Raw genomic sequence first — 27201 nt, 5'->3', positions numbered from 1 at the left:
CCCGCATTTCCTTTGATTTACAGAATAAATGCACATTAGCCTACATGATAAATAAACAATAAGGAACGTCTTCACCAAGTTGAAAGAACAGAGAGAGTAAAATGTGAAGCCGTGAAAGCATAAATAAGTACATTACACTACCATTATTTACATTGCATGGGGATTTACATTACAATCATGCAGTCAACTGAAATGTTATAGTGATGGTTGTATTTTTACTAAACAGCTAAAATTACAAATGATATTATGTTATCCATCACAGTGTAACAAAACATGGAGAAGGTTCAGTAGGATTACAATCCCAAATTGGTGTCAAAAAGTCACAGAAAAACATTTGTACATCACTCCTGAAACCTACAGCTATTTAAATATAATATTTAAAGTTCAACTTATATTACACATCCTTTAGCTTGTTTGTAGTTCAGTGCTCGTCATAAATTTTATGTATTTCATGGAGGATTAAAAAAAATACTGTGATGGTGGAGGAGCTGCTTTAAATCGTGCGTGCGTAAGCGCGTACGTGCGTCCTGACGCAGTGACGTCTCCGTCCCAGAATGCAGTCTGGTAAACAGACATGGAAGCACCAGGTGAAGACCTCCACAGAGGCTGAGCACTGCACTCGCTCTTTCCCACCGTCTTCTGTCTCCTTCGCCCTGTGCATCCAGTTGATTTACACCCGCCTGGTGTCCCGTTTACGTCTACAGCACCCAGAGCCTCGGTAAGAGCGACGTTGTTGTCGATCCGTGACGGCTGCTAATGACTTGTGCTGTGCTGTCAGGCTCCTGCCAGCTTCCTCGCTAACGCTAGTCATGGCTGGCTACAGGCTTCAGCTAGCAGGCTAATGTAGCCTCCACTGTAACATTGTACCAGTCACAGACCCACACTGGATGGAGCCTGTTGTCATGACACAACACCTGGTTGACATTAGGTCTTTTTTCACGTATTTACGATTAATGTTGACTTTGTCTCGTCTAATTTTTTGGGGGGGGGAAATGTTAGTGTACGGTGGTGTGTGATAGAGGTGGGAACAACGCTAGCCAACAAAACTGCTGGCTCTTGTTAGCTAATGCTAGCTTGCTAACTGAGTTGTCCTCTCAAGTTGTGCACCTACTTCTCAATGACAAGTACTTCGTTTTCAAAAAGGTTACATTATATTATCTCTTGCCAGTCATGGCCTTTGACACAGTCTCTTCATTGACCCCACACGAGTACTGTCAGGTTTGATTATACTGCCTGTTTTAAGTGTTTGGAGGAACAAAATTACAGTGCACAGCATGCCTACACTTACCCTGCTGCCATACTGAGTGTTTGTAGAAATGTCTAAAGACATTTATGTCTCTTTCTTATGTTGACTTTCAGTGGCGTCGCATTGTATCAAAATGATCATACCATGTTATGGGTGCACCCAACTTTTGTCTATGAGCTGTGAACAGCAGACCATAGTTCATTGCATTGAAGGCAAGATGAGTATTTTCTGTGATTTAGTGTAAATAGTTTCCTATTGGAAAAATCCATCAGTTTATATCCATATTGTGACACAGATTTGAATCTCGTCAACCATCCGTTATAATTGAAGCAAAGTATATGCAAGCCATTGTCTTCATACTTTAAGATCACAGAACAGACTCCTTTCAACCACATTCTTAAAAGCCTACTGTAGGTTAGATTTGTAATAAAGGTTTCCGGTTGTAAGTTTGTCAAATCTTTATGTTCATGACTTAATCTTATATATGCAATGCAGTTTCTAAGTATTTGGATGGTGACACGTTTCTGTTAACAACAAGCAACGTAGCATAAAAATAGTGAAAAATAGTGTTATTAAAGTGTAATTTAAGTGCAGCGTTTTGGCTCTACGGGGGTTCGATGGTATTAGCATCAGTATCGTGTCAAAGGTTGGGGATTTGTAGCCATTTATATGTACAACACCACAATTTGAAGACAGTATTGGCTGCACTGTACCGTTGGTAGCAAAATTTAGCATTATCAATGTTAATAGTTACATCAAGAATATCTGCCGCGACGTAGGTCTGTTGGTTACCCTTTGGGTACACAATGTAACATCAGGGTAGTCAGATGACTGAGCAGCAGCTAGATAGTGAGAGAGTTAGAATAGGATACATTTGTGGAAGTGGTTAATTGAGCAGTATTACTCTTTATTGGAAGTACACGAAAAATCAGACTAAAAGCTGAGATTTCCAGGTTACTTATAATCACAAATTTTTATCTACAATACCTGTGCTTCTCGGAGAGCATTGGTCCTCTGGCCGAAGCAAAATATAGGTCCAGTCGGATACAGTTGCAGTTTTTGTATGCCATAATTTGTCATTATCTGCAGGATACCTCACTCAGAAGTGTGGAACTTACTGGTACACCTACATATCAGAGCCACCATTAAGTAGTTACACCTGAGCTTTACCTGCAACAGTATGACACATCACAATGTCTGCGAAAAATTAGTGTTCACATGTCATATTTCATATTCTTCACTTTTATAATCTTAAATGTGCATACATTTTCACCCGTCCGATCTGAAACTATTAAATCCTGGGATTTTATAGGCCTCAGCAAAAGGTTTTGACTAATACCTTTTGAAGTATTGTGCAAATTCAAACAAACCTAAAATATGTTGTTGTAATTCATACACAATAGTTATCATTGTATGCTTGTGCTTTGTGGCTTCCTCTATGAATATATTACAGTATGCCTTGCATTAGCTAATCGGACAATTAAAAAAATGATAAAAATGGTACGATCCCAGTCTTTTAAAGGGATTACTGTAGGGCAGGAGAAGGTGGTTAGGGATGGTGCTTAATGGATTGGATTAATGCACAATGGTGAAACTCCATGACAAGGCCCAGGGAGGACAGTGACATATGAACTTCATATTCACTGGTTATCTCTATCAAGAACCAGCAAAACAAAGAACCTGATACTGACGTGCCTCCTCTCAATGCTTGTCTATGTGTGCGTGGGCTTGTGTGTGTCTCCAGACTTCCTCTCCAGTGTGTGTGGCAGCCAGCAATCACCCAAACTGATGAGGATCGGCTGATTGAGTTAAAAATAAGTTCCTTTTTTCTTATTTTGCGAAGGTAAGATCTCACAGCCACTCATCACTTTACACTCCAGTGACAACAGTGTGTTTCTATAGATGTACAATAATCATAAGTAGATGGATAGCACTGACAAGTCGTACTTAGAGACACATAGGAGTTCAGTTTAGAAATTTTATAGTAACTGCTTTTCAGCAAACACACAACCCTGTAGTTTTTTTGGTCACTTCTTTTTTTTTTTTACCATTTTAAGTGGTAGCTGCAACATAGGCTGTAAATGGGCTATAATGTAATAATTGTAGTGTATCCCTTGGGGCAACTGCACTAGTCAAACTATGTCTATTAAAATTGCTTGTTTTTTTTTACTCTGACAGGGTTAGTTTGTTATTTGAAGTGTCTGGCAACACTACAAACAGAACCCCTCCAGAGATAGATCAGGAAGATCTTTTTAACTAGGAACAGTCATTAAATCGTTTGGTTCAAAGCCACCAGACTCCATTGACCGAATCAGTAATTTTACCTCACAGAACATGGGTGTTGCCAGTCTTTGGCTTCCTCTATCAGTTAGTTAGTTGGTGTTGTTGTGCAACATTGGTGTTTTAACACGCTAGTTAGTCCGAACTCGCGTGTTAAAGCACCAAAGTCGCAGCAACTAGAGTAGAAAGTGCAGTGTTCTGCGAGGTAACATTACTATTACAAAAAGAAGTACTCTCAGTGGATGTACCTTGACAGGCAAAGTTGTCCCAAGGGATTACATTGCAGCCATTATCGGCCGTTCGTGACTGCAGGCTGAGGCGATCTGTTGGACTTATTCGAAAACTTTTTGTAACTACCAGTCATTTTAAACCCCAAATATGTAAACAATAGGGCCAAGTTTTAAAATTGCCAGTTAAGTTATCTATTAATGTAGCCATGATTAAATCAGTGTGCTAGATGAAAGGTAAATAGTATCTAGCCAAACTAAAAAAAAAACTCTCTTGTATTCTGACATTAATATACATTCACTTACTTGAAAATGAAAAGCAGTGCAATCCAATACAACAGTATTGCAAATACGAATAGTCGTTAATAGAAATATTCTTTAATATTCAGTTTCTGCTGCACTCTGTCAGGGAGGTGTTACTTATTGAGGCTTCAACAACAGCGTGTCTCCTATTTAGGATATAGTTTGTACTGGTCCTTGGGTGAGTTGCATATATTGAAGGTGAGGTATTTGTTTTATTGTTTGTGCTCGTATGACTTGAACATTGCAAGTACCATTCAGTGAAATGTAACACAACACCAACACCTCAGCAAACATCTACCATTACATTTTTGTCAAAGTCAGTATGTAATTACAAGACTGTTGTATTGGACTGCCGAATATTGTGCAGGAGTCTTTATTTTTCTGGTCATTAAATGTGTATGATCAGGCTTTGATGTTCAGTCTGGTGATTTGTGCATCCACTGGACACAAAAATACCAGGGGTGAAATGTGTGTGTTTGATTTTGGCAATGTTCCTGCTTTTAATCACACTTGAGCAATGCAAAAAAAAAAGAAAAAAAAAGCAACTTTTACAGAAAAATAACAAAATCCCTTCCAAACAAGATGCCAGCTTGTAAAATAGAGAGAGGGATTACAGTTCATGTCTAAAAGGGGATATTGAGGAAAGCCTGTGATTTCTGTCCGTTAAAGATTAAGAATTTTGGATGCTTTTTAAAAAGCGGCTGCACTTCTGGTCCCAGCCGAGACCAAAAGTCGCTGCTACTCACCGAGATGGACCAGTATTAAGGCATCAGTATGTCAAACTCATTATGGACTGGTTAGGAAAAACAGCACGGCTAACCTTCAAAAAAACGCATACCAAAAAATGTCATCCTCCTGGCCTTTATACTCTGAGGCAGTGGCTAAATGGGTAAGTCACACATTACAGAGTAACCAGATTTGCTACGGATGTCTCTTGAAGAATACCGTTAATGATTGTGTGTCATTGAGGGGAATCTGCTTGTGTTGATCCTGTCTGTCAAACACTTGTGACTTATCATAGAAGAGCCAGAGACTATTATGTTTTTACCCACGGTTTGCTGAACATAAAGCAAACAAGCGACTAAAAGTTTAAACATACATGACTTCTCATGCGTGGTCTCCCTCAAACCGCAGCAGCAGCATCATCCAGTGTCATAATTATGTCTGCTCATCCAGCTGTTGAGTGAATATGTCAAATGAATATTAAAGTAGTAAAGTGAAATGTCGTTGACCAACCAGGTAACCTGAGCGTAATATATTCTGTCCCACTGCCAGTTTTAGATTTGTGATCAAAGATGTTGATTATGTTTTTAGTTTGACTATTTTAACAGTTCTAATAGTAGCATTTCATAACAAAGGCTGCCTTTTGAAACTCACTGTCCTCATTGTATGAACCCATGCAGCTATGCTTTCTAACTCAGTAGTGTAGTCTGCAGTGGTCATATCTTTTGGAACACTTTGACACAACAGATCAATTTGTGACTGAGGTGCATGCAAATACAGTAAATAAAGAGTAAAAGAAATGGGACATACAGCCACTTGTTTATGTGAGACACTGGCAGCATCTTTAGGACAAACCTTCTAATTTGTATTTCTAATTTTAGTCTTGGTCTTAAAACAAAGCCAAGTTTCTGAACTGTACGTTGGAAGCTAGCAGCAGACAGCCAAGGTCATTTTTGCTCAAGGCTCTTCAGGATACATGCCAAACGGGACCACATTTAACTTTTTCTGCCATTTATTTGGATGATTCTTCTCAGATATCCGCCATTAAATTTCAGAAAGCAGAGCAGAAGGCTGCTTAAACTGTTCGTGTTTTTCTGTCAAACTGACAGATGGTCGTGTCGTAAGAATTTTTGTGGATTTAAGACTGAAAAGAAAGGTGGTTAGTTAGACTCCCCCCACTACATCGTCACCTCATATAAAATAGGAAGGACAGCAACAGATGAAGACAGAAATGTTTATGCCATTTGTAAGTCAGTCAAGTCCATCAGTGTGCTACTTTGTCTCTTTGGGAGAATCCGCCGTCTCTGTACTAGACATTATCAAGAGCTTCCATTTCTTGTTTTCTTGCTCTCCAGCTTTTGCCACTTAAATGCGTGAGTCTCTGGGGTAGATCAGAAATATTTCATTTTGAAAGTGAAAGTGAAGGCACCTTGCCTCTGGTTAACTCATCTGGAAAGTTTGATCAAATCAACTGATCTGTAAACACGTTTCTCTTGTATTCATGTGCGTGAAGACTCGCGTCAAAGTTAGTGTCTACAGGTTCAGGGAAAGCATAATGCATGTGATAGTATTATACTGAATCCACTCGTAAGTCTACATACTGATCAGTTCATCTTAAAAATGTGGTTGTGCACATTGGCCCAATGGTAAGTTGGTTAATGCCCGCAAAATGAACTTCTCTTAGGTCTGCAGACACGATTGCTTTGGCTGTTGAAATCGTAAAAAAAAAGAAAAGAAAAGAAAACGTTTACGTATTGGTGTGCTTAATGTGCATTCCCTTGGCTGATGTTTCCGATTTTAAATGCCTGCTTTTTCTTAGCATGGAAAATAAGCGACCAATTGAACATTTTGCCCCATGAAAAGTGTCACTGCAAGATCTGTGATACTCAGAAGTAGCACGAACTCTGTGCAGCCGTCCACTGGTGACACACAAACCCCCCCCCCGCCAAAAAAAATTTACAAATCAGGCAGTCAAGGCAGCTATTTTTGATTTGTTGCAACAGCCCAATATCTCAAATTTGCCTCAAAGGGAAGTATTTGATAGGATGCTGAAATGGAGACAGTAAATGTTTACAACTCTATACTACACTATAGTCTAGAATAAAAGCAGCCATGATGCACTTTGCAAGGAACACTGTCACACTGCTCAGCCAGCTTTATAATTGTACATAATGTACCACAAGGCTGAATGATGCCGCCTTACTATACAATACAATGTAATAATGTACCATAGTTATTCATGTATATTATAGTTTAATGTAAATTCTATAATTCTCCATAAAAGAGTTCCAGCTTTGAACTTGTTGCTTTTCAAGTGGCCACACACACAGGCTTTTTTTTTTTTTTTCTTCTTTTTCTTTTTCTTTCTTTCTCTTCTTTCTTTTTTTTTTTTTTTTTTTTTTAAGGGGCGGTGCGGTGAAACAACACGCGCTTGCCCGTGTCAATCAGTGAAAAAGTCCTCCTATCCCGAGCGCGACCACCGCTGACTCTTGTGTTGTTACATTGTAGCGGAAAGAATGTCGGAAAGGGCCGAGGATGACGTCAGGGGGGAGCAGCGCCGAGCGGCCAGGCAGCAGCTGAAGCAGCAGCAGCAGATCCAGCGGGGAGAAGGCTCCACAGCAATGGCGACTGTTGCGGAGCGGAGATCATTGCCTAGTCCTGAAACAATGCCGGGACAGCCTTGGAGCAACTGGGTCGACGCCGCCAAACTCCACGGCAACGACGGTGAGTTCCCCAGCGTCCCGATTGTGGGCGAGGAAGCGAGGTGGAGCGCGACAGTTGCCAGTCCTGTCCTGTTTTTTGGCCGATTGCATGCAGTTTTTGGTGGAATATGAAGAAACGCTACTGGTAGCAACAGCACGGGCAGGCAAGCAAGTGCAACTATTTATTTGTCTGTGTGTCGGATCGCCTCATTTTCAGGTGCTGAATCGGAGGAAAGTTTCAAAGACTTCGGGAAAAATCGAGAAGCCATGCGTTTGTGCAGAGAAGGTGAGTGTGTTTTTTTTCCTCTAGGGCCAAAGGTGTATTTTGGTTCTGGAGGTTTGCACACACACACATACACACACATGGATTCAAACATTTTACACTCGTCGTTCGGGCCAAAATGTACACCTACTGTAAATCATGTGCATCATGAATTGACCGGACTACCGGATATAATAAGTGAAACATGTGCCTCATATTCGTGTGCTAGTTGACAGACATTTACATCTGCCCCTAAAATAACTAAGATAACTAAGTAGACTCGCTGTAGTTGGGTACAGGCTCATACATAATAATAATAACAATGTCATGTTCTGCTTGGAGAATGCATCTAAAGGACTTTACTGGTTACCATCCACATTTCTGCCATTTTACGCATGAAACCCTCCACCATATTTCATGTTTTCCCTCAGTCTGAGACAACAGCAAGGTCTGCCGGGCAGAACAATTTTAAGATAGTAGTGTAGAGTGTGAAAGTTAATCAGTAGAGACCTGTTTGATTTGTCAAAATGAAAAACCCCAAATGCAAATGTCAGCGTTAAAACAGCTGTCGGGACTTTTTGCAAAAGACCCTTATTAGTCACAGTTCTATTAAAATCATTTAAAGTTATCATAGGGTATGCTCCTGTTTATCACACTCCCGCAGCACAAAATATGACCAGCAGTATTGTTTTATTGCAGCATATTTAGTTAAATATTGTCAGCTAATTCAAGAAAATGCTAAATTAAAGGTAACTTTTTAATGTCTTTCGGAGCACCGGTCCTCCAAGTAGATATGTTTCTGAATAATTCAGGCCTGACAAATGTAAACTCTGAAAGTCTGTCATCACCGTGGATGAAAGTGATGAGGCGATAAAGTTCCTGCTTGTAACTATGGTCTCGGATCATGCCAGGATTTCTCCCTACAGCTGAACATATTGTATGCTTTGCTAAGTGTTGTCGAGTATTCGGTCTGTAAAGGGGAATGGTTGAGTCATGACAGAAAAAAAAAGACCTAAGTGATAAACCCCCAATGTCAGAAGCGCACATCGTCTGGCTTCTGAGCCGCAGAGCGACGCTTCACAGCAGTTTGGGCTTCAATTTTATTTTTGGAAACACCTCGATTAGCGTTAGCTGATTTGTCCTGCTGGCGGGCCTGGATTTAGAACGAGCCTCGCCACAAAGGTAAATTGTTATAATAAGAAAATGGCACCTTTTGATTACGGATCAACAGCCATTCACTATTTTTCAAGGCTTCCCAAGCTGTAAGACATCAGAATGAGAAAGTTGAAGGCTAACCTGTTCGTGCAAGTCAGAATTGAATGAATGATTAATCAACTTTGTTACTACAGTGATACAGTGGTTGCAGTTTGAGGCCTTGCTTGTTGAATTAAAGGTTACGTGCTTTGTGGAAAACCCCCTTAAAAGTGAACACTTGCAAAGATGATGGCTATTTAGCATTTTATGCAATTCAGCAACACATCCACAGCTACTTTTAGTCACTTTGCAGAAAGGATTCTTATCTCCTGCTCAAGGACACACGAGCGGGGCCTCTCAAATGTGACCTTGCTGTTGTGGGACGGTCATCGCAGCTACCAGGACACCAACATTGAGATTAGTCCTTTTCTTTGAGTGAGCTCTATTTCAGAACAAAGTGTGGAGCGAAAATGAATTTTCCTTTTTTTTTTTTTTTTTGAAATTCTATTTGCGGGTGCGTTTTGGCAGAGAAAAACCACACTAATTAAGCTAAAACCACGAGGATCATCTTGAGACGCTCAACGACATCATTAGCTCCACAGCCAACAACAAGGCGATCGCTGTGTTGTGAATATTTGTCGCAGAACTTGATGGTTTTGGACTGCGCCTGGTTCTCATTCATGCAGTCTGATAATGAATTTACAGAACAGGTAAATCTGTCTGAAGTCATATCTCGGTGAGGAACAACTGGCAGGAACGGTGGCACATTTCACTTTGGTCACATGATTTTGGCCCACAGTCGCTATGTCGTCCGCGTGTATCCAGCTTTAGTTTCTTTTTTGTCCCTCTGCACGTGTTGCTGTAAAGGAAAGGGTTAATTGCAAGCTACTTGACAGGGCACTTATCTAATGTTGCATTTGCATCGGTCAACAATGTGGCCTGTGTGCATACCCCAAGACCATTGCACAATGTCGGCAGCAAACGTCCCAGAAGCTCCTAATGACACAAACGATTAATTTCTCATACCAAATATTTAAAATAACACGCTAAACGCTACACTGGGTACACTGCTGTGGCGGATACCTTTTTTGAAGAGATGTCGTCTGCTTTGTGCTGAAATGCGTGGACGACATTGTTGGATCTCCGTGTGAGGAGAAGCGTTCTCGGAGGAAGGCAGCTAAACCCGAATGGTCATTTGAAATTCGAGGCTGTGAGGTCACCGGCTCGAAACGTGTCTCCATCATGTAGCGGCATCTGTCAGTGACTGTTGTTTGTGTCATGGGGCCGATCACCACATGCTGCTCGTGGCAGAAGTGTGTGTTCATAGAATGTTGTTCTGTCTGTGTGTCGAGCAGGGGTATTACAAGTGGATGACTACACCTCTCCGCCATGACTCACCACCAGATTCCTCCTGTGGTGTAACTGCCACTCTACCACACACTGATGATTAACACATTGTAAAGATGTATGGCAATTAATGACTGAATTCACTCATCATCCGTCTCTCTTTTTTTAATAAATTTTACAGCGGCACTGTCAGGGAAGCTGGGAAATGTAGTGCGAGTGTCAGCCACAGGTCAGATTCAGCCAGCGTGCGTGCTGCTCAGAGGCAGCCAGAGCTGCTACTATTCCACCCAGATCATTCGTCACTGCCATGGATGAGGATGCTGAAATTAACTGGACTCTCATTCTCTTCCTCTGTCTCGTGCTCACCAGCTCTCTTCCTCCTCCTCCTCCTCCTCCTCCTCCTCCTCCAGCGCAGGTCCTCTGCTTGCTCACTCTTTGTCTTGCTGTGGCCTCGGCCTGCTTCTCTCTCTCTCTCTCTTTTTTTTCGTCACCGCTCCTGTCTTGGCTTTGCTCGGTTGTTCTGTCCGTTCTTTCTCCTCCACGGTGACTTCCTTTCTCTCTCTATCCTTTTCATCTCCTCTTTGCACAAGAAGAAAATGGAGATTGAGAACGGGGCAGACACTGTGGCGTTTGACCACTTTTCAAGTCGGGCCATTTCAGCGGTACAGTTCAGCCGGTGCCAGCGCGTTGAATGCAGAGTGGCAAGCCGATCTAGCCAGGCTGCTTTTGTAGTTGAGCAACCCGCTTGGAGAACGCTCCAAGTGAACAACAGCAGCAGTTTGGGAATGAGTCTGGTTTGACCTTGCTATTGATCCAGCAAGGAAATGTGGTTGCCCTGTTGGACTCCGCAGCTCTTGGCCATAAAGCATCTCAGAGAACGTAGAGTTTTATGAGAAATTTGTGCAAAGTTATCGATTGAGCAACTTTGTGTGTTCTCTCGTCGTAGCTTCAGTTTGCTAGTGGTACGGGAGAATTGCTCTTAGAGAAAATGGGATAAAAACAGACACGTAGAACCAAACAGTTACCCAGAACTTCCAGACCGGCTTCCAACCAATGCTTTAATGGCTTACGCTTGGAAGTGGCAACCGGTGAGTACTAACACTCCTCGTCACATTTCTGCACATGCTCTTTTTGCAGAGTAGTCAGACCTTTGCTTCTGCACATCATCAGTGTGCTACCCTTCTCAGGTTCTATATAATTTACATGCCTTTGTCTGTTAAGTGAGGACATTTTCCTTTTCTCTGTGGTAGACCCAGGCCGCGGTGATAATAAGTCTTTTCGCTCCAGTGCTGCTGAAGGAGACACTTAGCAGATTGGCTTTAGACAATTGACACGCATTAAGTAGCATCAGGCTTGTCAATTCATCCACACAAGACTGCCTCTGACGTCCCTGAGAGGGAACCCGCCAGGTAGGCCCTTTTACATGGTCTTAGCTTAATGGCCCTCATCCCTTCCAGACTCGGCCAGCCATGTTTGGAGAACCCTTGACGGCCCAGGTGGTGTACATATTGGAGAGGGACTCCACTTCTCTCCTCTCGTATCCTCTTGTATCCCGTCTGCTGCTCATCTCATGATAACACCCCAGGCAACCTCTTAATTAGCATCCTTAATTAGGTGGTTTCTGGTTTTCTGCGCCAGGGTAAATTTTGATCACATACTGGTGAGGAGAGGCGCCTCCCTCTGATTTGCCTTTTAAGTGGCTTGTGAAGCGTGAGGCTCGGTTCATAGTATTGGCCCTGAGGTTCCCTGAGCTGCAGACATGGCTTTCGTGCACCTTTGCATTCACGCTCCTTGTGCTTTTTATGATCGCGCACCTGAAAGTTGCGCTGAAGAAAGTTGCACTGCAAGAAAGTTGCACTGCAAGAAAGTTCCCATCTTTAATAATAATAATAAAAAAAAAAGAACCACTGAAATTTCTCCCAGTTTCTTTCCAGTTTCACTGAATCCTGGACAGACACCACACTACTATGAGTTGTGAAATGTTAGGGTTCAGGTTAGTTTGTATCTGTCCACATTTTAATTGTTTCTCCATAATGTCTTGTTGTGTTAAGCATGAGCTGGCTTCAGATTAGTCCTGACTGAGAGTCTAAGTAAATCCTTGGTCTATAAAATGTCAGAAAAACTGAAAAAAAAAAAAATGGAAAATGACAGTTGCAATTTCCTGAAGCCCAAGGTGATGACAAACTGCTTGTTTTGTGTCACCAATAGTCTAAACACCTAGTCTATTCATTTTACTACCAACCGAAAAAGGCCACAAATCTTCATAATTGAGAAAGTGGAATAGAGAATATTGTGCATTGTTGCCTTAAAGATTGTCATAAATTCTAGATTGTTTTTCGGCCAAAGTGTTTCAGCTCTTATTTGATTGTTTTTATTTTTTTTTAAATCCTTTGTATCAGTGAATACACACATTACTGTAGAAATTGCTGACAAATTGGCATTTTAAATAAGGGAAGACTGGTTTAGAATGAATAAAGATATTAATTCAGATATAAGAAGGAGTTTTGGCTCTTCATAGAGATGTGATGACAAGATAATTGGAGGTGAATTAAGAAAGTTGATATTGGCTGTGTGGAGGAGGACCACATATAATAACACAGGAACCATTAGGGTGTAAACTTATTGTACTTTATGTCTTTGTGATCACACCTATTTAATTTGAAGTCACAAATGATCCACACTCTGTGCTTGATGTACCTCGGGTGTGCTGTGTTTGTTTCTATCTGGGAGAGACGCTCTTTGACAGCAAGTAACCTTTGGATTGCTGGCTCGGCCCTTTTCCTCCCTCTTATCACTAGGACATGTTGTCTGTGATGAATGGGGACTAGTGCAAAGGAGTGATCTGTATTTGCATAGACTTGCAATAGACTTTGCTCGTCAGGGTATCTTGAGTGAATGAGTTTTTTTTTTTTAATACGATTAATTGATACTTATTTTCATGTATGTGTTGTGCAGTGCAATGATGTCTGAATTTTATCCAGGACGTGACCATTTTTTTCTTGAGCTATTACAGTGTTACAATAACAAATGATGGATGCTTCAATGTAGGTTCAGAGTAGGCTGCCAACTGGGGCACCGGATGAACACAGGTCTGTTTTTATTTGCCTCTCCTTGACCCGTGCCCTCTGTCCCCTGTGTGCAGACATGCCCATATTCGGCCAGTGTCCCGCACAGGACGACTTCTACCTGGTGATGTGCAGCCACTGCGGTCAGGTAGTCAAGCCCCAAGCCTTCCAAGCACACTACGGTAAGTGTCACCGCGTTACCTTTAAGAGTTTGTCAATTTTACAGACAACCCCATACAAGAGGTGGGAGTGAACGTGGGCAGTAGAGATGTATTTATTTATTTATTAGTTTGTTTGTTGATCTAACTTGATGTCTCACTTGTGTATGTTTACAATTCCCATCTTAATATTTGATGCGGTAATGCATTTTTTGCACAGCTCAGATCAGACTCTCTGTTAATACTTGTTTATGTATACTTGTCAGTGCATGGGTTTCCACTGCTCACTAGTTAAGCTGGATCTTGAGCACTAAAGTAAATCGGTCTATTATAGATCTGTGAATATAGCGATTGCGCCAGTGCTCATCTCGTTAAACTCGTTAAAATGTTCGCAGCAAGTGCACAAATGCCCACAGTTGCTGAAAGAGACGTCTGAGCTGTCTGTTCACTCTCAAACTCATTTGTTTGAAATGGTAAAGGAGGCTCCACGTTAGAGGGACACCTACCATGTCGTGTCACGGAAGGCTGTTTGTTTTAACTAAGAGGTCTGTTCACGTGGCCTCGTTGTGACAGAAACCTGATGGCTGCAACACTTAGTAGCATCCGTGTCTCTCCCATTGTCCCGGCCTCAAATCTCTGATAGATTCTCCTCTTACAACCTGGGTCTTTTTTGCCCTACATACATGCTAAGTTTTAGTCACTGAGCTCTCTTCAGTGGTGTGCTTTCCCCCATGAAGTGTGACAGAAATAACAGTTGTCAAGGTCAGCCACAAGAGGGAGGTATAACGGCACATGGCTCCTAGAGGAACTGTCCTTGCTACTGTGTCAACAACACTCGAAAGAAAGGACTCCTCCCTCACTGTTAAAATAGTGTAGACTGATACCAGCCCTCTAGGCCAGACTGTTACTTGTGAACTACAGCATCCAGCTGAGTTTTCACACCTGCCTGGGGATTTTGAATGAGAAGTAGACAAACACTGTAGGGCATTAAAATGCCTATGATGTAAACCAGTACTCACGACACACCAGCAGAGATCCCTTTACCAGGATGGCAGTGTGAATGCGGACTGCACACATTCAGATATATGGAGTATAATCATCCAGAATGAACGGTGGTTTCAAGCTGTTTATAGCCATGTGTTTCCTCAACTGTTCATTCGTGATGCATTATGTTATATGAGCTCTGCGCCTGTAATATGTTAACACTGAATAATTGTTAAGGATGCACCAATCTGACTCTCTTGGTCTCTCTCCCAATAGCGATTTCTATTCCTAAGCTTGGCGCGTTTACCAATACAGAGTATCAGTCCGATACCTTGCAAATAATAAAAACTAAGACTGATGTGGCACTTACAATTGGAAATAAATTGTAAATGACAGTGGAAACACTAAAACATCTATTGACACGTTTGATAAAGTTGTGTTGTGTATTGCTCACGTCTGACCACATCTTGATTAGCCAACAGCACCGCTGATTCTAATTCACTGAATCACAATGATGCATTTCTGATAACTATAACTGTTCACCATCACCTGTATGTTGTAAAGAGTTTTTGTAAAGAGTAAATTATACACGTGGCTGAAGGAGGAGCTAACGGTGCCTCCCTTGACCTGGAATGGGGCTGCAACTAATGATTATTTTCATTATCAATTCACCTGTGAATATTTTATCAGTGAACCAGTTAGTCCTTACGTCTATAAAGTGGAAATGCTGGACCGTTTCAAATGTCTTTCATTTTGTCTGACCAAGAGTCCAAAGCTTTTTCTTCTAAAGTGATATAAGAGCAAGAAACGTAGCAAATCATCACATTTCAGAAGCTGGAACAAGAGAGCGTTTGTCATTATTTGTTTGGTAAATGACAATTAATAGACTATAAGAATAGTTTCTGCTTCATTTTGTGGTGATTGACTAATCACTTCGACTCCACACTGAAACAGTCTAAATCCAGGTGAAAGTCTCCGTCTATGCTACCGTGCTTGGCCATACAGAGGAGCGGTGCTCTTGCTGTGATTTTCCTCCCGTCTTCCTCCCTCTGATGTCATCACAGGAAGACCCCATGTGGCGCTAACACGGGGCAGAGGCACTGATCTCAGCACCACTGAGATGGTCTCGATATGATTTTAGTGTGCTTCTTTGAGCCCATCTGTCTCCTGTTTGGTGCTTGTGCTTCACGGCTGAGGCTGATCCCAGCAGGGGCGGCTCTCACCGCAGAATTTGAAACTGCTTGCTCGGCTGCTGTTTTATGCATTCATTTATGAACTTGTCGAACAAAGACTTCCTGCTTTGGCAGAGCAAACGGACATTTTTGGATGATGCACCTTGAGCTTAGATAGCAAGCTGACTATAATGTATGTATCATTGTCACTAGAAGAAGAAGATAATTAGCATTATTCAGGTAGAGCACAGAGGCTAGGCCATGCTGTGGCGTGAACATGGTGCTTGTGGAGTTGGTAGTAAGGCCGTCACCCTTGTTGGTTGGTGTTTTTCTCTCAATCCCACAGCCAGGGATTCCCCTTAACACTGAGCCAACTGCTTGACAGTGTGAAATAGGATATTAAGGCTCCTCCTATTCCTTGTGTCTGTTGTTTTCTCCCCCTACGTTTTTTTCTTACTTCTCTTTTATTCCCTTTCCACTGCCGCTGGTGTTGGCTCACTTTCCTCAGTGTTAGTGCTGTTAGTGTCACGCTGGGGTTTCCTGGTGTGAGTGTGTGTGCAGGGTGTGCTGTTCACTGTGACTGGAACAGGACGAGACAGCAGGGGGAGGAGGGAGCTAAAGGAAGGCTGCTTAGAAGAAAGAGGAAAGATATCTGGAGTGTGTTGTGAATGGGTGTGTAGAGAGTGGCCCTTAGGTGAGAAGAGGGCTCTCTTAAAAGCGTTTTTTTTTTTCCCTCCCTCAAAGGGAAATTGGAAGGAGGCTGCACAGTTTGAATATATGCTTTTTTGTGTGTGTGTTGGGGAGCTGAGGGTGATCGGGAGTGGCAGCTCTGTGCGTGCATGTGTATCAGTCTCTCCTCCATTGTTTCTGCAGCAACAAGCTTGTTTGCAGATCACCTGCTGAGACTGAGCTTTGGCCCACAGCCCAGTTCCCAGCTACACCGTGACGTTAGCCCAGTAAAGCTAACCAGGCCCACACCTCATCACGGTAGCTCGCTGCCAACACAGACTCTTTCTATCAAAACCCGTCATCGCTCCTGAAACTGTACCCTCTCACATTCGCTTAGTGTTTGCTGGGAGTTTTCTCCTCCGTGTTCGTTGCAGTTTTGACAACAACAGAAGGGTCAAGTTAACCATAAGCCACCTATTTCTCTGCGGTTAATCGGCAGACATCTCTCTCTCTCTCTCGCTCTCTCTCTCGTTCTCTCTCTCTCTCCGTGGGTCTGTGTGTCGCCCGCTCTCTGTCCACTTATGGTCACAGTCTGTGCGACCCCGGATGCCGTGTTTATGTGTGAGGTCAACACTGCCTAGCCAAGATTCAAGACTTTGGTGGTATTTTCCTTAAACTCTGAATTTCAAAAATGCCCTCAAGGGGTTTTAGTCATGCTTTTTACGTGGGTTGTCTGTGGCTCTAAATTCTGTGAAATTAGTCTCTGTTATGGAACAGTAATGGAAACGTCAATAAATTGTTTTTATTGTGCTATTTCATTGTTACATGCCGTTACTAAAAATACAGGCTGATGAGAGCTTCGTTTGAAAACTCAAACTCCTCTGTGATTATAGTGGGTGCACTTGCAAGGGACCAATGTTTGATGACGTTTGGAAACCATAGTGTACTTTTTATTTCCAAAGGAAAAGATATTTGGTTTTGGATGCAAGCACTTAGTGATGAGTATTTTTCTTTCCTCTATTTTTGTCTCACCTTTTCTGCTGTCATTCTGCCTTTTATCAGTTTGCGCAGTAACTGTTCTGAGAAGCTCAGGCAGGAAATGAAGCTCTTGACCTGTTGGCTGGTTCTATTTTAGGCTGAGTTGGCATGAATCACAAATGCTGCTTATTTATTGCTGCCGTAACCTGCTCACTGCTTTCAGAGGAAAATTTCTATAGTCCCAAGTGTATAGCCACATTTATCCATATAGGCTAGTCTATAATAGTTTGATCAAAGCTTTTTTTATGCTTAGTTCTAATCATCTAATTGAGTTAACTGTGTTTTAATGCCAGCCTGGTTTATCTGTCGCTCCAGAGAGAAGACACAGTTCGGCCAGCAAGCCAGGCACCACCTCGCCCTTCCCCGTGCCGGGCAGGAACAGGAGCAGCGGCGGCGGACTTGGGCCTGTATCCAGCTTTTCCTCCTCTTCAGCGTCCTCATCCTCCAATCCCAAACTCCTCAAACCAGCCAAAGAGAAACCGCCAGGCATTCAGCGAAGACTCCCCTTTGCACCCTTCAGGATGCTCCAGCCGGACAAGATGTAAGTGTCACTGTGTAACATTTGCAGTGTTGTGTGTTGCTAGGGTTGTGCAATATACCAATAAATACCAAGACTAGGGCCAAATAATGAATCGTTTTTTTCATATGAAACTAGAGATTTAGAGAATGAAATATAACAGAGAAAGAGAAAGTTCCAGCTGCAGACTGTTGATTTCACCAGCTGTATTGACAACTGTTGCCGCTAAATTTACTCAGCTTTAGTTAATTAACATTAATTTGGCTGTTGCCTTGTTAATCTGGTCTCTGGTGTGTGTACATTTACAATCAGCTAAAGGTATTTTTGTGGAAGGGGAAATCATTTTTGGAATTTGAAAGAAAAAACGAGTGGGTTGCATCCTTTTGCTGTTTATAAAATGTCAAACTGAATAGCAAGTCTTTTGTACATAAATGATCTAAGTGGGTATGTACCACATTTTGTCGCTCCTGACCCAGATCCGAGACCTTTTAATATTAGGTATCATAAGAGTTATGACTCTGTCGAAGATGTGGGAACTACAGAGTTAAGCCAGCCTGTAGATTTTGCCTACCTGGATGTTAGAAGTCACGGTCACACGCAAGTCTGTGCCCAAATGGTTTTTCACATTACCACACTCTTATTTTATTTCAAATATGCTCGTCCTGTAGACTGAGGACAGCAGCAGTGCGTCAGTAGCAGGGTGAGGTGAACAGAACTCAGTAGAGAACAGAAAAGACAGCTGATACGACCCATTTAAAATATGATCAGATTCGATGCCCATTCTTGGGACTGGCTCCAAACATCTCCAGCTCTGGATGACTGACTCACATTTCAGTAGGTAGCTCAGCGGTGCTTTCAAGTATAAACAAAGTTGACTAAACCCCTTTGTTGAACTTCTCTTACGTTCATTCTATTATTGTTTTATGCTCGTTGCTTTATCATTAGACCAAGCAGCTACACTTCAGAGCTATCAATAGTACCATCAGGCGTCATCAGTCTCTTACCCAGATGTTGTCACACGTGACATCCCAGCAGTTTGCCATTGTTACAGTGAACGTAACACTGCTTTTAAATGTCATGATTATATATAAATATTATTGAATGACATCAAGTATACCACTAATGTTGCATCTTAAAAATGTTAGCTAAATTTGTCATTTTTTGTTCTACATACAACAGTTAACAGGCTTAAGTTTTTGATCATCCTGGATATGAGCAGGTCTGTAGTCTAATCTGTGGGGAAATAGTCACAGTTTAAAACACAATATTCATTAGAAAAATCACATTTGAACGTAATGAAGAGGATAGGAGTGTGTCTACTAAGGTGGCTATGTTTGCTAAGGTGGTCTTTCATAGCTCTGGTTGTATTAGGCCATTGTGGGGAATGTTGCAAATCACTAAGCAGGGCTGTTCACTGACTTTCAATCAGTGTAATAAAGCATCTTGATTTTTTTTTAAATATATTTAATTCAGTAGTGAAGCAAAAACACTTACTAGTTATTGTATCTTTTACTTTCTCAATTGAATTCCCCCCAAAAATGCACCATATCACAATATATGTTGATAACCTAATCAAGCACAATATTCTCTGTGATGGAAGATTAAATCCATTTTCTTCATCCCTGTGTGTAATTTGAAGTATGATGAGCCTCCCTGATCTGTACCCAGATGTGTTATATGGCACTGAGTAATCATTAATCAATGGTGTAGTGAATATAGCACGATACTTCTGATATACACTACGAGTATCATTTAAACATGTATATACAAATGCGTGGCCACATTTAGTTCTGAACTCTCCCACCTCTTAAATCTCATCTGGATTTTCTTTTTAATACTCGCTTTTCCTCAACTCTGACTGAGTCAGCTTGTGTTTTAAATTGTCCTGCTCATTTAACAGGCTGCAGTATAACTGAAGAAGAGTTGTAAGTGCAGTATGGTGTTTAATATCAATCTCTCTTTAGTCAGGATCTGGCAGAGACAAGTGATATATTTTGGCATCTGTTTTTGTGTTTTGTTGTCTTTGATAAATGATGGATCATATTAGGTTTATGTTTTGTCCTCCCAGCTCCATCCATGCGTGCACATCTGTCTCTTACCATGCGTTTCTCACTGGCTCCGTGTTTCTAACTCTCAGCTTCCTCCTTGCTGCCCTCTTCATCTCTGTAACCTTCTCTTCCAGCCTCACCCCGGCTGTCAAGGTGGAGAAGATGCTTCTGAGGGTGGACTCGTCAGCCAAGCTGGTGCAGGCCCCATCTGCCCCCGCCACCACCTCATCCTCCTCTACATCCTCCTCTAGCACCACTGTGAGCTCCAACACTACCACCATCACTACCACCACCTCCTCCTCTTCCTCTTCCTCCTCCTCATCAGCCCTTAAACCAGGCCTTAACTCTCCCTCCATACCAAAGCCTCCAATACTGGCCCCGGGTCAGATTCCCAATGGCAAGGGCCACCTCTCAGTCCTCTCAGACAAGAAGCAGGACAGCAGCAGCAGCAGCAGTGCCAGTAGCAGACGCCACCTTAACAAGAAAGTGACAGGTCAGTTGGAGTCAAACTACTGTTAGAGTTTTGTACCATCAATATTTGATATCACCAAGTCTGATTCATGATTCATATTCGATTATTGCATCCAATATTTTGATCGTGTCTCATACAACAGATTTCTGCTTTGGTCTTCTAATCTTGTTTGCTCATTGGTTACACATCAGTATCATAGACTGTACTGAAGAAGTGTGTGTAGCTACTGTGATGTTGCCCGCTGGTTTGTGTCCTGCCGTTTTTTTGTCAAAATCAACATCTCGGTTACCATCGTGTAGCCAGAAGTGACGCATTATTATTATTTTTTTTTTTTCCCTGCCTGCGATTGGCTAGGCTTAGGCATGACCTTCCTCTGATTGGTTAGTCACAAAGTAGTCCTGCCTGAAAACATGCCTGGCTTTATTGCCTATCTTACATTAAATGGGACCATTATTTACAAAATGAACATCATGCTGTATTGAAGAAGACTTCGACCATAAACTTAATAGGAAAGCTTCACTGAGGTAATAAATCAAGTGATAAGTAGGGGTAATTTACTCATAGACTTCTATACAGTCTAACTTATTTTTTTGTGGAGTTGCCCCCTTGTTAACTTTTAGAAATAATGCAGTTTTAAGGCATTGGCTTCACTTTTTAGCTACATCCACTTCTTTTCTACAGTCTATGATCAGTATTTACACTACAGGTATTACCGCTAGTAAACACCAACTCAGGAAGTTAACAGCTGCTCGTCTTCACGGCGTCACACATATCAGCTTAAAAGGCTGTAACTCCCTTAAGCCTAACATTTTGCATAACACAGTTTACAGTCAAGCAAGTTATCGGAGTAGGTTAATTGTCATAATGTGTGTAATGGTTTTATATCCCCCCCCCCCCTTACTCCCCTGTGCCTGCAGAGCGCGAGTTCAATCCAGATATCCACTGTGGCGTTGTGGATATGACAGCTCGGAAACCATGCACAAGATCCCTAACATGCAAGGTAAGCAGTGTCTCTGCTCTGTGCTGTGCTTAAAAAGACAAGGCTGGCAATGTTCTACAGTTCTCTTATTGTCAATAAAGTCCATTAAAGGAGAAAATCCCCCCAAAAATTTGTTTTCACTTCTCCTCACTAGTTGTGCTAGTAACTATAAACTATATCTATACTGGAGCTATTGTTTTATTGTTTTGTTTTTTTCAAAAGAGGATAAATTGTATATGAGGTTTTGGATATACTGGTGGAAGCAGCTTAGACACCTCAGGATGGGTGATTCTGATGCAATCGCCGACTGACAGGCAGCGTCTCTAGAATATGTGCGGTCAATCTCAATTAGCCTACACAGCATTGATTGTGTTAGCAGTTGAGCAGTTTAATCTATCTGTCCCTTTATGACATTCATCATATGTGAGGACTTATGCTGCTAAATTTCCGTCTCAGAACAAGGAGGCGAGCAAGCTGGGTTTACCAGAGGAACACTAGCTTAGCTTGCTAATGATAACACAGTAATGATTTCCACCAGATTTGACTTTTTGGTCATTTTAGGTTTTTAGAAGTCCTACACAGCCACAGGCTCTTTCTCAGTCTTAATTTTATTAAGTGGATATTATTATTTATTATGTGGATCTGGCTAGCTCTTTCACTGATTCAGTTGTGGCATCACAGTTTCACATTTGTGATTTTAGCCTTCTGATTGCAATGGTTAAGAATTGTATCGTAGAATTTTATTTACTTTTAAAGTCAGTACGCAAATATGCACTAAGGCAGAATCATTTCCTGAAACAGCAGGGCAGAGTAGGTTTAAAAAAAAAAAAAAAGTCACTCAAACGAGAATAAACAGTATTTTTGGGAACTATTTTCAGCCACAGACTTGGTGCACTAGTTTCTGGCAGCAAGACATATTGAGACAAAAATAAACTACAGTGTCTGTGTTCAAAGTACTGTAAGAAAGGAACATGTCACCCAGTGCAACAATGTGACACATTAATGTGTTTTCGCTGTTTGAAGCTTTGGATTCATACAGAATAGTATGAATAGTAGTCTGGTAAAAGTAGAATTTTACCAGACTTACTGTTTAATGATGATTTTTAACCAAGTCACACATGTTTAAAGGATGTATCTGTCATGTACAACCCACCAGACACATTCCTTAAGCCAGCGGAGGGCGGTGCCAGGACGGAGGAAGCGCTTTGACACACTGCTGGCGGAGCACAAGAACCGAACGAGGGAGCGGGAGAGGGAGAGAGAACTCCACCAACCCCATTCCCAGCAAAACCCCTCTCTCAGGGACCCACACCCCTCCTCCCACCTCGCCGCTGCCCATGACGCCCACCAGGTCGCTCATGGCAACGGCCCTGCCCCAGACGCCACTAAGCCTTTGCCACTTGGCAAGCCCAAATTTCACAGCCCTGGTCTTCCACGGTACGTCCTGCACCACATCTTTACGCTGCTTTTTTATGTGTGTAAAAGACTTTTTATGGTGAAAATTATCGGCCACTTTATCAATCCATTATTAGACTAAACAGCAGTCACGGAGGTGGTACCCCCGGAGACCCTGCAGTAGTCCATGAGTCACCACACCATCCCCAAACTACGCCCGATGGGTTTTCCCGACCCTCCAGTGACGAGGGAGAGAATGAGGAGCGGGAGGACAACGCTGACAAACTGGACTGTCACTATTCAGGTTATCACCCTCGACCGGCAGCTGTAAGTGCTCACCACCATCACGGTCTATGATTAGCTTGTTGTTACCGTAGTTAAATAATGAATTATCTTATGAAAATCTACACTCCGTCATACTTTGTTTGGGACTTCACTCTGCCAAAAATACTATTTGCTTTTTATGATTAATTTACAGTGTACTTTAGAGTTGTTTCATCAAAAACACTTAATTGGTACCCGGCTTCTGTTCTCAGTACTGTACCTTTGGAAGTCGACTGTTTGGAAGAGGCTGTTACTCCTTTGACCGGCGATGGGATAGAGTGCGATGTGCCCTGACCACAATGATGGACAAGCATGTCAACTCTCAGATGTGGAAGTAAGTCTGTCCAGATGTGATAAGTAGCCTTCTTGTCTTTTATGGTCAGCATTCATGACTTATTACTATTTATAAACAGTTAAAGCTAAGGAATGATATTCTTCCTCATTGCAGGAAAATCCCCTTGGCCTTGGAGAACTCCTCCTCCGTTGCACCTACCCATAGGACAAGCACAAATTCCCACGGTAGCACTCCCTCTTCAGGCTTCCTGGGCCCCCCTGCCACTTTGCCCCAGACTCCTTATAGCCAATCCTACGAGGGCAAGTCCGTGCTCTCCTATGGGACCACCTTAAATGCCCGCAGCTCCCCACAGGGCGGGGCTGAGCACCCGGCCTACGGCATTACGCAGGCCCGACAAGTGTCTTCGTCGCCGCAGATGCCTTCAGCCCACTCGTCCTCATCCTCTTCGTCTTCAACTCCTTCCCTAGCCTCAGGCCGGGCGCTCAAGTCCCGTTCCTCCAGCAGCAGCACTACCAAGTCGTCATCGTCCTTCAGGCCCAAGGAGATCTCCTCTGGCTCCTCCACAACTGTCATCCCCAACTCCAACAACAGTGGAGCCAACAGTAGCAGCACTAGCTTCAGCTCGGGGAAGAAGAGGAAGAACAGCTCCCTTCTCTCTTCATCCCATGGCCCCTCTGAATCCTCCTCTTCTAATGCCAACTACTCTTCCTCCTCCTCCTCTTTCAAGAAGAACTGTGCAAATGTCGGCAGCTCAGGGAGCACCTACCACCACAGCTCATTAGGTTCTGCATCCTCATCGTCATTATCCTCCTCCCACAGCGGAGTCCACAGCGTGGGGCTTAACTGTGGCCCCACTGTGCGGACCAACTCACTTAGCCTCAAGGCCGAGCCTTCCGGGGGCTCGGCAGGCGGCTCCTCGGGGCCGCCAGCGCGAGGTCCTCCCTCGGGCAGCCCTGCAGAGTCCATAAAGCGCATGAGTGTGGTGATGAACAGCAGTGACTCGACCCTTTCCTTGGGGCCCTTTGTCCACCACCAGTCCTCATCCGACCACCACACCAGCTTCAGCCACCACTCCTCAGACGGGCGCCTGGAGGGCAAGAAGCGCAAAAGCTCTCCTGCCTCTAGCGGCATTAATAGTGGAGGTGGAGGAGGAGGAGGGCTCGGGGGAGGAGGGGGACCTGGACCAGGTAGAGCCAAAGTGGCCAAGTCACCTGCCATTAACAACATCCATGGGAAGCATGGGAGGAGCATTCCAGGGACGCCAGGGCTACCCAACAACTCCCATTTACATCAGGTGGGTTTCAGGATGCATTTAAAAAGAGTGGAGATAGATGTCTATTAAAATAAACCACAGCTCACTTATTTAAACTGCTCAAGGCTCTATGACAGTGATTGTGTTCCTGAATGAACAAGGTTGAGCTAAAAGAAAGTTTAGATAAATGTGTAATATTTGCTAAAAGTGATTCAGTGTATACATTTATGAATCAAAAAAACTTTCATGTGTCCTAGTTTCTCAAAATAATAGTTTTTCTGTTTATAGAATTGAAATTTGACGCATTTGATGCCTTTTTCACTGTTTTTTGGCATCTCATTGACCAATGATGATGGCTAAATGTATGAAAATGAATAGACCTTTTTCATAGCAGACATTTTGACTTGCCATAGTAGGAAAAGCTCAGGTGTCATTAATACTGTAACACTAACGATGGTATGGTATGGATGATAGACATCCCTAAAATTTCCATAAAATTCATGAGAACTCTCTGCTAAAGTTACTTTTCCAGCTTTCTTGCTGTGATCTCTGCTCTCTAAAAACATCTACAGCGTCCTCTCAGTCCTGCCGATGTAACCAACATGTCCGAACTAGTCACCACTCCCTGACTCACCCACTGACTTGCCTCTTCTTGTTGGGCCGTGGCGTTTTAGCCTGTAAATCTCAAGGGTTTCGGGGAAATAGTTTTTGTTAAAAGCTTAAAAACAAAATTACCTAAACATCAACAACAACAACATGCTGACGAGAGAGGCTGTGTTCCAAAGCTGCATTTTAATCGATTATTAGCCATGTCAGTTAGATTTTGAAGGAGGTTTTCTTACGTCTGAAACAATCAATCTTTATTTATACAGCACCAATTCACAGCAGTGTTCTCTCAAGATGCTTTCCATAAAGAGCAGGTCCAGACCAAACTCTTAGATTAAGAGAGAGACCCGACGATTCAGGAATTCAAAATTAAGGATTCAAGAATCCCCACATGAGCAAGCAGTTTCACTAAGAGTTAAAATTGTTACAGCTTTTACGTGAATTAATTCAAGGAGCTGATGAACCAGGAGTTTACACTGGAAGAGCTTTATGTTTACCCTTGACTGCTAGCAAACAGAACACAAAGCTCCCAAAGTTTTTACACTTGTATCCTGGTAACAAACATCATTTGACACAGTGAAGTAGAAAATGAAACCCTCTTATGTCCAGATGTTACTTTAGCTGACTGATATTTCAGCACTGACGCACAGACAGATTAATTAATACACCTTTTCTCCCTCTTCTGCAGCCAAAGGCTCGTCCCTGACAGCGGTGTCCGGCTTCTGTGTATGGAACCGGCGGGCGGACGGGGAATAGTCCGGAGCAGTCCGCATAGTGCTCTGGACTGCACGAGGCCTTCTAAAATCAAACCCACATTATTCTCAGCTTCCCACAATCCTCAGGGTGGAGATGATCTGGACTGCCCAGTGAAGTCAATGTGGTCCTTACTATTTCTCCCAAAGCCATGTGTGTGTGTGACTGTGTGACTGTGAGGGAGAGGGAGGGGACGGGGGGGGGGGGTTTGGTGTCGGCACTGTATGGCGATAATGTGGAGCGCCAGGGGTCTAATGAGCAAGCCAAGGACCCCCCCCCCCTCCCCCCCAACGCAAGTGTTCTCCCAGTATTGTGAGAGGTCTTCCTGTGTGGTTGGAAGCAGGAGGAAGAGCAGCGACAGCCGCGGGTGTCTTGATCTCATGGGGGTCCAGGTCGAGGGCTGCCGCAACGAGCCGTCACGGCAACTGGGGAGACGACAAGCCGATCTCTTCTGCATTTATTAGACTGAGTGCGTGTATGTGCGTGCGTGTACGAGAGTTTTCTCATGTCAGATTCTGCTGGACTACTGGAATTTCCAACTTAATTACACCCCCAGCGCCTGATCTCAGAAGCCTTGGAAGGAGAGCAGGAGGAGCAGCAAACTGTTACTTGCAACACCTTAAACAAACCCAAAATCACCTTGGTGTTTCACTTTCCGTTTCACTCTCTGGTGACATGTAGAGTAACCTCGGGTTACACGCAGCAGCCTGAGAGGAGCCGATAGGGACGATCTGGTCAATTCTTTTATTATCCAGAGTAATTATGCAAGTGTTACCTTTTTATGATTTCTTATGAGCTTTTTACACTGAACTACAAAGAGTCTTTGTAGATGTGGTGGAGACAGTTGTGCTTTCAAATGTGAAAAGGACGCCTGATGTGCCCATTCGATTGAATCTTTTGTCAGAGAAGTAGCTTGGTCTCGAGGACACCTGTTAATTTTCTGAGTCTTTTCATTGTGCAAAACGATCGCCACAGCAGACCTACCCCCGACTGTGAACAGCACTAAATAACTACTTTCTCCACAGGCACTGCTTAGTTGTCCACAAAGCTAGCCAAAAGCTGCTATCAGCTTTGCCAACTACTCATGTTTTTTTTTTTTTTTTTTTTAAAAGGTGGGCGGTCTTGCTCATGAAGCGGTGATGGTGCATTGCCTGTGTGGACATGAAAATCTGTGCAAACCGTATTGCTAT

General features: G+C 42.9%; 1 protein-coding gene across 1 annotated transcript; it reads left to right on the top strand.

Moving 5' to 3' along the window:
- The first annotated feature begins 582 nt into the window (after positions 1-582).
- Positions 583-26177, top strand: LOC139214910 (ataxin-7). Its single transcript, XM_070845844.1, has 13 exons — positions 583-718; positions 2991-3089; positions 7288-7503; positions 7699-7767; positions 13427-13531; positions 17686-17911; positions 20070-20428; positions 21325-21407; positions 22543-22823; positions 22919-23108; positions 23318-23439; positions 23554-24694; positions 25947-26177. Exons 3-13 carry the CDS (start codon positions 7296-7298, stop codon positions 25962-25964), a joined length of 2802 nt encoding a protein of 933 aa, XP_070701945.1. The 5' UTR covers positions 583-718; positions 2991-3089; positions 7288-7295; the 3' UTR covers positions 25965-26177.
- The last annotated feature ends 1024 nt before the right edge of the window (positions 26178-27201 follow it).

Source organism: Pempheris klunzingeri, chromosome 2 (assembly GCF_042242105.1).
Source record: "Pempheris klunzingeri isolate RE-2024b chromosome 2, fPemKlu1.hap1, whole genome shotgun sequence".
NCBI classification, from domain to species: Eukaryota; Metazoa; Chordata; class Actinopteri; order Acropomatiformes; family Pempheridae; genus Pempheris; species Pempheris klunzingeri.
The sequence above is the reverse complement of the archived record's forward strand: the minus strand, read 5'-3'. Positions and strand labels throughout refer to the sequence as shown.